Source organism: Trachemys scripta, chromosome 10 (genome assembly GCF_013100865.1).
Source record: "Trachemys scripta elegans isolate TJP31775 chromosome 10, CAS_Tse_1.0, whole genome shotgun sequence".
NCBI lineage: Eukaryota > Metazoa > Chordata > Testudines > Emydidae > Trachemys > Trachemys scripta.
In genome coordinates this window covers 85771237-85783983 of record NC_048307.1, presented here as the reverse complement: position 1 = coordinate 85783983, position 12747 = coordinate 85771237, and the positions used below count along the sequence as shown (strand labels likewise).

The 12747-nt window shown below is 44.5% G+C and overlaps 1 protein-coding gene across 1 annotated transcript in view; it reads right to left on the bottom strand.

The window, feature by feature from the left end:
* IQGAP1 (IQ motif containing GTPase activating protein 1) overlaps positions 1–12747 on the bottom strand; it is a gene marked incomplete in the record, with an annotated part of 184544 nt that overhangs the window by 44451 nt on the left and 127346 nt on the right. The window contains 3 exon segments of the mRNA XM_034782917.1: positions 8146–8378; positions 11368–11452; positions 11544–11684. Coding sequence (XP_034638808.1) covers positions 8146–8378; positions 11368–11452; positions 11544–11684 — 459 coding nt within the window.

Sequence of the window (12747 nt, the reverse complement as noted above, 5' to 3'; positions counted from 1 at the left end):
AAGAACCTCCAGTTAAAGGTAAGTAACCTCCTATTCTTCTTTGAGTAATGATCCCTACTGTATTCCACTGAAGGTGATTAGCAAGCAGTACTTAAGTCAGAGGAGGGTGTGAGGATAAAGATGGAACAGTCATGCAGACGATTGCCAGCCGAAGGAGGCATCTGCTGCCAAGTCTTGTACTAAGGCGTGCATTGCAAAGGTGTGCATGGAACTCCATGTGGCCGCTCTACGTATGTCCTGGAGTAGGACATCCTGAAGGGAGGCTGTGGTTGAAGTCTAGACTCTTGAGGAAAGGGTCTGTACCCCACTAGGGGAAGGCAGGCATGCCAGATAGTTGATAGCAAAATGTAATGCAACACAAAATCTACTTGGAGACTCTCTGGATGACGATTGCCTGACCCCTATGTCTTTCTGCTAGTGCAGCAAACAGTTTGGGGGGCTTTCTGATGAGTCTTGTCCTCTGCAGGTAGGCCAAAATCTGTCGGCTGTATAGGGAGTTGTTCCTCAGCAAATGTGTGTGGTTTTGGGAAGAAAACAGGTAAGTGAATGGATTGATCAACGTGAAACTGGGAGATTATCTTTGGCAGGAATTTGGGATGCAGGCACAAGACGACTTTATTTTTATGGAAAATTGTGAAAGGTGGGGGGGAGGGAGGAGGGTTTACCATCATGGCCCCAAGCTCACTGACCCTTCTTGCAGAAGTCATAGCAATAAGGAAGGCGACTTTCATGACATAGAGCACGATGCCAACAGTTCAAAGGGTGATTTCATTAGTACAGATAGAACTATATTCAGATCCCACTGCAGAGTGATGGGTTGGATGGGTGGGAAGGTTCTGATGAGGGCCTTCCAAAACAGTTAACAGGTGTGTGAACACAGTGATCTTCCACAGGAGGGTGGAATGCGCTAATGGCTGCTAGATGGACTTTCAAAGAACTGAGGGCAAGACCCGATGCCTTCAAGGACAGGAGGTAGTCAAGGAGGAGGGAAATCCCCACCCATTCTGGGGAAAGTTCCTTTTGTTGGGCTCAGGAAGTGAAACATTTCCACTTGGCCCTATAACTGTGCCTAGTGGATTCTTTCCTGCTGCAGGAGAGGATGTCTTGCACAGCTGAGGAACAGGCCCATTCTAGAATAGATGCCCATCCAAATACCACGCTCTAAGGTGGAGTGCCTATGGATTGGGATGTCTGATTTCACTGTTGCATTGCATCAGCAGATCAGGGAAGATTGGGAGGGGAATTGGTGGACGGGTTGACATACATAGGAGGTTGGGAAACTAAAACTGTCAGGGCCAGCACGGTGTGATCAGAATGACGATCACTCTGTCTCATCTGATCTTACAGAATACTGGAGGCAGTAGAGGTAGAGGAGGGAAGGAGTAATTGATTTGGGCTGACCAGGTGAGTATGAGAGTATAGCTCTGAGAGTGATGACCAAGTCCTGCCCTGTAGCAGTTCGTGTTGAATTTGCTGTTTATGCGGCAGGTGAAGAAGTCTTTGGTAGGTATCCTCCATCAGTTGAAGATGGCACAAACTACAGAGTCATGGAGTTCACACTCAGTCAATTGCAAACTGCCTGCTTAGCGAGTCCACAACCACATTGTGTATCCCTGGGAGATAGGCTGCAGACAAGAGGTTATGGTGGGTGATGCACCAATTCCAGAGATTGACCACTTCTGCACATAGAGCAGTTGATCTTGTGCCCTTGTTTGTTGATGTAGAAAACTGTGGTGGTATTGTCCAACATGATAAGAACATGATGGGAACAGATGAATGGGAGAAAGGCTTGGCATGCTTTTCTTACAGCTCGGAGTTCCAGGATGTTGATGTGCCTCCTGAATTCCCAAGGACTCCATGCTCCCTGTGTTATGTGATTGCCCATGTGTGCTCCCCTGTCTACAAGGGATGCATCGATGATCATCTTGTCTGGGGAGGAGGAGAGGAAGGGAAACCCTGTGCAGACATGACATGGGTCCGTCCACCACTGGAGGGATGAGAGCACCCTGGGGAGGACTGTCAACATGAGGTCCATGGTGTGATGTTTGGGGAAGTAAACTGTCTCGAGCCATATCTGGAGGCAATGAAGATGGAACTGAGCAAAGGCGGTGACTTATGTACACAAACCATGTGGCCCAGGAGGGACAGATAAGTCCTGGCCGGAACATAAGGATTGTTGATGATGTGAGTTATGAGTTCTCACAGTGTCTGGAATCTGTTCCTGATAGATAAGCCCATGCTGTGACTGAGTTGATGGTGGGATGAAAGAATATTCGAGGGATGAAAGAAGGTTGAGCAGCATGGAAGTTGAAACTTGGGGTTTGTGTCTAGACTGTGCAACTAGGAGCCTGTGGGCCGGATGGATATCGATGTGAAAATAAGGGTCTTGCATATCAAGAGCTGAAAATCACATGCCTTTTTCTCGGGATGGGATGATTGCTGCCAGTGTGACCATATGAAACTTGGGCTTGCAAATGAAGTGGTTGAGGTGACTGAGGTCCAGAATTGGTCTCCACCTACCTTTCTTCTTGGGTATCAAGAAGTAAGTGGAATAGAACCTCTTGGGTGAGGATGCTGTCATGAGAGTGGTCCATGAGGAATGATTGGGGGCTTTGGAGGAGGTAGCATGATGAATTTGATTGTATAGCCATGTTGGATTATGTTCAGCACCTATTTGTCCATTGTTATCACACACCAAGCTTGGAAAGAGTGTGGTAGGATGATCCTCAAAGGAGGTAGAATGGTCGTAATGTGGTAGGCAAGGCGGTTGGCAGCTCCTGAGGTTGACTCAGAAATATCTTTTAGTTGTGGATTGCAGCTGCAAGGTGGAAGTGTGTGAAGGGGAGTCCCAGAGGGTGGGATCTCTGGGTCTTCTGTCACTTCCTTGGTGGCTTATAAGGTCGCTGATGGTAAAATTGGAGGGATCAGTAGCATTGTGTGGGTGGCGGGCGATGGAACTTGCACTTCAGAGCAGGTGTGTAAATACCCAGAGAGCGAAGGGTGACTCTGGAGTCCTTGAGGGCATGTAGGCAAGCATCATCTTTTGATTAAAAAGATAGGATTCATCAAAGGGGAGGTATTCAATAGTGTTTTGCACCTCCCAAGGGAAATCGGAGGAGTGGAGCCACGATTCCCTACAAATAACTATAGCCATAACCATAGCCCTGGAAGAGGTATCTCCTGCATCCATCGCCAGTTGGAGTGACGTTCTGGCCACCAGTTTCCCTTTTGTAATGATTGCCTGGAAACGAGTCCAGTCTCGTTGTGGGAGTCAGTCAGCAAATTCCTTCAGTCTGCTGTAATTCAGGAAATCGTATTTGGCCTGATAGTTCGCAATCCTGAATTGGAGACTGGCAGAGGACAGAACCTTATACCCCAAAAGGCCCAAACGCTTGCCCTCTTTGTTGGATGGTGTGGAGCGCAGGTGTTGTTGTCTGGCTCGTTCAGTTGCTGCTTGGACCACCAGAGAGTTCAGGAGAAGGGGGTGAGAAGAGAAACTCAGACCCCTTAGCCAGAGCATAATATATTTTTTATGCCCCTCTGAGGATAGGCCTGCATGTGGTTGGTGTGTGCCATACTGTTTCGGCTGGTTCAAGAATGGCATTGTTACTAGACAATGTGATTCTAGGTGATGCTGATGAGTGGAGAATATCGAGGAATTTATGCTGGGTATCCTGGATTTCCTCTAGGGGAATGTGTAGTTTCCGTGCAATTCTACACAGTAGAACTATAGGGTTAGAAGGGACTGAAAGGGTCATCTAGTCTAACCTCTTGCCAAGATGCAGGATTTATAGTTTCTGAAATTGCCTAAAGTTGTCCGGAGCCAAAGGGGATGCTGTAGCCACTGCTTCATCCAGTGAAGAGGAGGGGAATCTCTCCAGTTCTGGTGGCACCATCAGAGCTGTGCTGAGGGGTTCCTCCTCCAGCAATGGATCCAAATGCCTGCTAGAAGGGGCCCTCAATGGGGAGGCAGGTGAAGGCTCCCTTGTGGATCAGCCAGTTTCTGAGGGGGGGGGTATTGGGACAAGGACCCCCAATAAGGCCAGTAGCCTGGATCCGGAGGGTCTTGAAGTGGTCCCCATGGCATAGGGAACCAATGGCTCCATGGTGGTTGGAGAGGAGGTTATTTCCAAGATCTGGACCGCCTTTGTAAGTACATGTCCGGTTGGCACAACACTGATGTGGGATAAAAACAGAGTTCTCACTATTTGTTTAGGTATAGCAAGTCAGATGCTTTATTAACTCTCACAATTGCGCAGAGGGAGAGAGCTAAGCAGGTCTCTCAACAGGTAAACAATTACAGCAAGCATTTATACCTTTTGTTACAGACAATAATGAGCAACAGTTGCATTTTGTTTATACATAGGCCATCTTGATATCTCATTTCCTCACTTGTTTTGACTCTTGCCAACATACAATATTTTCTATACCTTATCTACACAAGGTCTTCTACACCTTATCTATACCAGGTCATAATGACTTCTTACACAGTTCTTTCTCACCCACCTCACACAATCCTCACTTCTACAAATCTCACGTTATCAGGGTTACAGTTAGCCTGACTCTTGCTAACGAACTGTCATGTATTGCATCCCCTTCCTGTCAGTTCTTTCTCTGCTTCCACAACCCCCCCTTTTGTACTACTAGTACAACAAACATTTTCAAATCTCTATTTGCATTAAATCTCGGAATTCAGATTCTACATCAGATAGAGATTTGAAAATGTTTGTTGTACTAGTAGTACAAAAGGGGGGGAAGATGGGTGCACACACTCCTTAGCGGATTCCAACTTCCAATTTTATCCCTCTCCAGTGTCCGACTTATCAGAGGATGAGAGGAAGACTCTAGTTTCATCAGCGGTACCGTCAAGCCAGTGGGAGTGCATAGACCATCGAAGCAGGACGTGAGGGGTCCCACAATAGTGTCATATCATGAGGGGAAGAAAATGTCTCCCTAGAGGTAGTGGGTCCCAACAAATGCAGTGATCCCGGTTCTGCTAAGGCAAAGACGTCCTGGAGCTCAAACGCCTTTCCCAATCTCCCTGGTGTTCAGGGTACCTTCTCTTTACTTGGAACTAGTGGTGGTGCTGTGGACTTCCCTGGAGTGGGCAGATCCCGCATCTTATGGGAAGCCAGTGTTGATGGTACCGTGTTCCAGTATCTGGGACCGCCGGATCTCCTTGCTTGTGGGACTTTTTGTTCTGCCTACGTGGTTTAGAGTGCACTCTCTATCCATGGCTCGAACTAGTGGAAGAAGTATCCACTTTCTTAGTTTTTGAGGAAGACTTATTCCCATACTTATGGGTATGCTTCCTTACCTTCTGCGGAGGCTCTGGCATGGGGTTCATAATGGTGGTACCGCTGGTGCTGGATTCGGTCTCGGTAGCAGGAGGTGCACTCTTCGCTGTTTCAGGCCGATGTACAGGGGTGGTCCCCCGGCCCAAGTTCAAGTGAAGCCTCATGGAGACTTCAAGAAGCTGCTTCCAGAGGCAGAGAGCAGGGCTTTCTCAGGTACAGCTGGGGAAGGACTGGCTGATGCTACACCCAGATGCAATGTGGGCTTCTCCCAAGCAGCAGAGAGAGCACTGGTGTTCGTTGCTGCCCGAGAAATGCAGGCAGGAGGCACAGAGTTTCAAGCCTGGGGTTCTGGGTATAGTACGGCACCCGTGTATGGAGGCAGGGGAGAGGGTAGACAAATAAACCCTAAATCACTAAAACTACAAGGACTATGATAAAACAGCTATAAAGTACTATAAAACTCTACAATTCTTAGAACTATTTACAACAATGTATTTAAAGGTCGGTCAGAGATGAGGACACTACTGAAAGTTCTGACTCGGACCATGCGGCAGTAAAAAGGAACTGGAGACGCTGTCAGTCCACCCTTTATCACCTCAGATGAAGCCACGAGGCAAGCCAGGGCGCATGCATGAGCCAGCGAACACTACTTTAAAATTCTCCGGCTTCAGGAGCATGGTGTGCATGCATAAACCCCTCAGTGGAACACAACAGGGACCATCACTTGAAGAAGAAGGTATGTTGGTGTTTGTGGGTCAGCTTTAGTACATGATGTGAAGGTACATAAGATATGCTAATGTGTTTTCCCCAGTATCTACTGGACAGGTGCTACCCTGCATCTCTAGTGGCTTCGTTTACACATCCAATGGGGGAGAGAGATTCTATGGTCATGAAACTGAAGAAAGCAGAGGCAGTCTGGTTCTATCAGACATTATTACTATTATTATAGGGGAAGCAGATGTGACCTCTATATTTCAGTTGTCTAGCACTTTCCATTATAAAAAATGATAATCCTTTCTTGAAGAGCTTTACCACCAACATAGTGTGTAGCAAGACTTTGAAATTTGACAGGGTACAGTTCTGGGGCCAGGGAGGTGCCTTTTATTGACCTGTAAATGTGTTCAGATTTGGCAGAATTATAAACTGTTGAAAATCACCATTGCTCATCTGAATTTCACAGTACAGGTTGAATTTGGCTTGTGCTAACACCCCTCAAGATTCCATTAGTAGTGTGCACAAACAGTGCCCCAGTGCCTCACTTCAGTAATCCACACACAGAATAGAATCTCTGGGGGGAGGAGGAGGATTCAAAAAAATAATTGATCACCTGTTCTTTTCTTCCTCTGATGCCTCCCATCAAAATACCTTTTTGTCTACAGTAAGGTGTATTGTACTGGGAGCCAGGAGATCAAAAGTTCTAGACTGACTTCTTCTGACTGGTATTAATTCTGTACTCTTCATAACCCTTATTAACCAAGGCCTCATAAATAGACAGATTACTGAAACTGAGAACACAACCCAAATCTCTAATATGCCAATCCCAAATCCCATCCATTTAGCCACACTGTCTCTCAGAAAAAACCTGCCAGATATTTGTCCTTGGCTATGTGGTCTGTAAAATGGGGCTACTCATTCATCTCCCCATAGGAATTACGCATCTGCCTCTAATGGCTGGTTCACATAGGATAATGGACTGTTCTGGTTGCCAGCTAGTGAAGTTATCTCTGTACAGCAAGAGGGAGTCTGTGGTGCCATGCTTCAGGTTAAGGGGTCCAAGCTGATGACGCATAACGGGGGTGGCCTTCATGGTTACAGAGAACAGAATTTGTATTAGCCCTTTTCCTTTAAAAAATATCCACCTAGGATATTACATACATTAAAAATGTTAATAAGGTTGCAAAGTCAAGCACTCAAAAGTTGGGAAATGCTATGCTACAATTAAGTAGTCTTACTTCATCTTCCTTTTGTGTTGTGATACAATCTTTAATTACACGAACACATGCTATTTTCCACTAAACCACTCCTGTATTCAGGGCACGTTTCTTTTTATCCTCACTGATTATTTACTGTATAGCCCCATGCCTTAATTACTCTGTCCAAACCCTGCAATGAATATAAAATTATTAAATTTCCTCCTGGGCTTAATGGTGCTCATTTCCATAATATCAGAATGCTTCACAAATATTAGTGATTTTATCTTCACAACTCTCCTGCAAGATAGGAGAGTATTATTATCCCATTTTATTGGCAGGAAAATTGAAATAGGACAACAAAGTGACTTCCCTAAGGCCACAAAGTGAATCACTGGTAGAGGTAGGATTACAATTCAGATCCTCCTGACTGCCAACTCTGTGCTTATTACTTCCTCACATGATAAGGCAATGTGGTCTGAAGGGGTCATATGGAAAAATTGTACACGATCAAGACAGTATCATAATAAATACACACAAGGGCAATGTTAATTGTGGCATCTCCTAACTTTAGAGCGCTTGATCTTTCAACCTTAATAACATACTTATAACCTAATTATAAGTATATAGTATATAATCTATAACACAAATAAAAGCTTTGTGCAACGGCAGTTAAGTTTGATTCAGGGCACAATCTTCTGACCCACTCCTTTAAAAGAAACGAAATGGCAAGTTAAGGGAAGACGTTCCAGCATTTCTTGCCACCTGCAGGGTGCCTTGATCCAGACCTTCAAATGCAATCACTGACACTCTCAACAGACTGCACATTTAAGAGACTGAACCAGTTCAAATTCAGCAGGTAGCCCAAATATTACCTTTATTTCTTTGCAATATAGCCCTTCTCCATACTTCCCATCCTATTAGCTGGGATCTCCTACCTGAATTTCTGATAGGACTGAGAGAGATATTCATTAATGATGCTTAGGTGAGCATTGTCTCCCATGAACATCTTATTGGATGCAGCATGCTGTAACATCTTTGCAATGGAACCAAGGTTTCTGCGCTGGTCTGTAGTCAGCTGACCTCCAGCTGAAAGGTCAATGATGTCAAATGCATCTGGAGCAACAATAGCTGGGTTCATGTAGCGATAATAGAGTAAGTTGCCAATGATCTGGGAAAAGTTGAGCAGAGAAGCATGTCAAGAGGCAGTGACACAGGCTATGACTGGGCTCTATATACTCTGCTTTGACAAATTATTATTTGCATCAGACACAGACTCCAGTTCAGGATTGGAGCCTTACTATATTGGGTGCTATACATACATACTCTAGCAGATAGCCTCTGCCCCCAAAGAATTTACAGATTATATAGGAACAAGATGCACTAGGGTGTTAATCGTGATGGAAGCGGGAAGGAGAAGACAATGGTACTAGCAAAAGGAAGGCAAGGTTGTAGATATTCTTAACTAAATGTACAATTTGTAGGCTATAATTTTTTTAAAAATTTATAAATAAGATATATGAATAAGTGCTATTAATGAGTTACTAACAGGCTGCTTACATAGTGATTATTGATGCAGTGTTGTTGTAGCCATGTCCCAGGATATTAGAGAGACAGGATAGGTGAGGTAATATCTTTTATTGGACCAACTTTCTGTTCCAAACCTTGCCTCCCTTACTAACAGAAGTTGGTTCAATAAAAGATATTACTTCACCCACCTTGTCCCTTTACATAGTTATTGGGCAGTTAACATGGGTACGAGAATAGAGGTGATACTTAAAGGATCTGAAGGAAGATAGAGTAGTGATTGTGCAAACTGATTTGGGGAAGGTGTTCCATGCATAAAGGGCAGCATGGAAGAAGGCATGAAGGTGCTTGTAAGAAAAGTGAGCAAAAAAAGTGTCTGCCATCATTGGCAGAACAAAAGAATGGTGAGATGGGACAAGTAGGGGGAGTAAAATTGAGGAGAACCTTGAAGGCAAGGACCAAAGTTTGCATTTAATGTGGTGGAGACAGGAAGTCAGTGGACAGATTTGACGAGTAGTAATACTGGTGAAAAACATATACTAATTTTCATACACCCCCTTCAGAATAATTCCTGAAGAAATCAACTGAAATTTTCCATAGAGATCTCAAGATAACCATGAATTAGCAAAACTGAGAAACCATTTCAACTCAGATGCCAGAAAAGTGAGAAAAGAAGATACTAGAAGGACTATTTGGTGAATTAGATTTTTACTACACAATACCAGGTTAAATGTAAACAGCTAAAACCCTCAGAAAATGAAGACAACAGTTAATAAATATGTTGTCCATGTACTCATAGGCTTCCTTCTATCTTCATGTGACATTTAGCCAAAGATATTCCAGGGAAAGGGAGTTAAGACCACACTAGCTATCCTCGAGCTGTATTCTCACAGTGTGTTCTGTGGCTTTCTGGTGAGCCATGGAACTTTTCTGGTTGTGGTGGAGTGTTGTGATACATCATCATCTCCTGATTTCCAAGTGCTTCGATGTATGGAAGAGCCTAGACGCCTGAACAAACAGCTGAAATCAGGGAGTAACCAGCTTAAAACTTCTACAATAGAACCACTTTCAGGGGTCAGACACACCAGTGGAACTTTTAAAAATAAAGTACTTCCTTGGCATTATTTTTCCATGTAAGCAACTGCTGTAGTTACACCAGGCTGCTGTGTAATCATTAAAGATAGTGAGGGCTGCAAAACTGGGAATGGGAAATGTGTCTGATAGACACCCTCTTTATTAATACATGACCAAACTAAGAAAAAAATGGAGAACTCTGTTGTATGGGGCCACTTCTGTTCTTAAACATCTATTAATCATATGTGAGCATTAAGTCTACCACTGTCTATAGCTCTGACTTTGCCATCTTTACAACTATATTTCTACAGAGAGCAGGTTTAGGAAAGCTTAGGGAAAGTTGCAGCTTTCTCTCTAAATTTACAGTTGGAAAAAAAGGTTAATTCACCTGCACAGAAAGTCTAGAATCGATGCTTCAGTGTGGGAAAGCACAGAACTAGAAGAGAGAAGAAAACAGCATTCAGATTTTTTTTTTTTAATAAAGTAGGAGCAGAGCAGTTTAAAGAGACACTATCAGGTGTGCTATGCTCTAAACCAGGGATTGGCAACCTTTGGCATGCGGCTTGTCAGGGAAATCCGCTGACAGGCCGGGACAGTTTGTTTACCTGAAGCATCCACAGGTTTGGCCGATCGCAGCTCCCAGTGGCCGCAGTTCACTGTTCCAGCCCAATGGGGCCTGCGGGAAGCGGCGCGGGCCAAGGGATGTGCTGGCCGACACTTCCCACAGCCCCCATTGGGCTGGAACGGCAAACCGCGTCCAGTGGGAGCTGCGATCGGCCGAACCTGTGGATGCTGCAGGTAAACAAACCGTCCCAGCCCGCCAACGGATTTCCCTGATGGGCTACGTGCCAAAGGTTGCCGATCCCTGCTCTAAACTTCGGGTTTGTTAATTAAAAAGGGGTTCATGAAAATAAAAATATTTTCGTTATTATTATTTTTTAATTTCAGCGAAAGAGTTTTGGAATTTTAAATGTGTCTGTAAGTCAAGCACTGCCACATTTCAATATTGAATGAAAACCAGAAAGTGATACTAATTAGACAGTGACAGCAGAAAGGTGCAAATATACAGTAGAAATGGTGAAAAGTGATGTAGTATATCCTGCTGTTGAAATACTGTGGGGTGCTATTAGTAACACAGATAAGGATATTGGAATTTTAACGTACATTTTTAACCTGATATTGTCTCTTTAAGAAAGAAAGATCTTGCTGTGATTGCTTCAGCAAAAACAAAGATTCACTTACTGGCAGAAACTGTACAGCAAGTTAAAGAAACTTGAAGGATCAAATGCCCAAAGGAAATTAAAAACAAGGCAGAAGTGACAGGATCCCTCCTTCTAAGCCCTGTACCATACACAATAACATTCACACACAACACAAAAGTCAGTTGGTTTATGTCCTTAATAAGAAAGCACTAAAATGTAAAAGATCATGTACATATTCCAGGGAGCAGGATGAAACATAGATCTGTCTCTGCAATAGCCAGGTTGGCTCTGGGTCTGATTTGCAATCATACACACTACTCTTTGCCAAGAGGAGAGCAAAGGTATTGAAGTCCTTACCTTCAGCAACTCATCCTCACCAGCATCAGGAAATTTCTCATGTAGTGAATCTTTCAGAACCTTGGCAATGAAGCGCATGCCATAACTGTGAAAGAAACAAGAGCGCAAGGAAGACTCTGTGAGCATGAAATCAACAATAGTTTTCAGAAAGCAACGGTGCAGCTCATTGTACTCACGGGATTTTATCCACTGAGCTGACGATGGCTGACAGGAACTTGTCTGTCACTGTCCGCATGTTTTTGATGGATGCATCTAGGCGTGTCCTCACCTCTTCATGAGCCAGGGCTTGCTCAGGTGTAACATCATACGGCAACTTACTGTTAGACAAAACCCACAAGGGAATGAGGCCTGAGCATTCCTTTCAACAAGGTGGTTGGCTGTCCGGTTTCCAACTATCAACTTGAACTGAAAACTGCCATTTAGCCTTAATTTGCTTGGCTGGTAAGAAAATATGGTTACTTATCTCAAAGAATACTACAGTTACTGCAGGGTGTGTTGGCCACACAGATTCAACTCTGGGTGCATGTCCCCCAGGAGCAAGATATTGACGTCTTTTTAATAGCAGTGTCTGTTGGGATCATGCCTGCGCCCTTGGAGCCCTTGTGACCACTGTAACTGAGGGTATCAGGGGTGCAGTGATGTTAAGCACCTCTCTGTTTCTTCATCAAGTGTCAAGACCTGGAATTGATGGTTGTATGGGTGTTAAGTGCTGCTATACGGACCAAATAGAAGACCATCTAATTTAAACTCGTAAGTTTGTCTCATGGACTGCTTCCTGCTCTGAGGCAAGATGTTAAGGAACTGCTGTCAACTCGTGTTATTCCTTGACGTTAGCAAAGCTTTTGATACGGTCTCCCACAGTATTCTTGCCAGCAAGTGAAAGAAGTATGGGCTGGATGAATGGACTATAAGGTGGATAGAAAGCTGGCTAGATCGTCGGGTTCAACGGGTAGTGATCAACAGCTCCATGTCTAGTTGGCAGCCGGTTTCAAGTGGAGTGCCCCAGGGGTCGGTTCTGGGGCCAGTTTTGTTCAATATCTTCATTAATGATCTGGAGGATGGCGTGGACTGCACTCTCAGCAAGTTTGCAGATGACACTAAACTGGGAGGAGTGGTAGATACGCTGGAGGGTAGGGATAGGATACAGAGGGACCTAGACAAATTAGAGGATTGGGCCAAAAGAAACCTGATGAGGTTCAACAAGGACAAGTGCAGAGTCCTGCACTTAGGACGGAAGAATCCCATGCACTGTTACAGACTAGGGACCAAATGGCTAGGCAGCAGTTCTGCAGAAAAGGACCTAGGGGTTACAGTGGACAAGAAGCTGGATATGAATCAACAGTGTGCCCTTGTTGCCAAGAAGGCTAACGGCATTTTGGG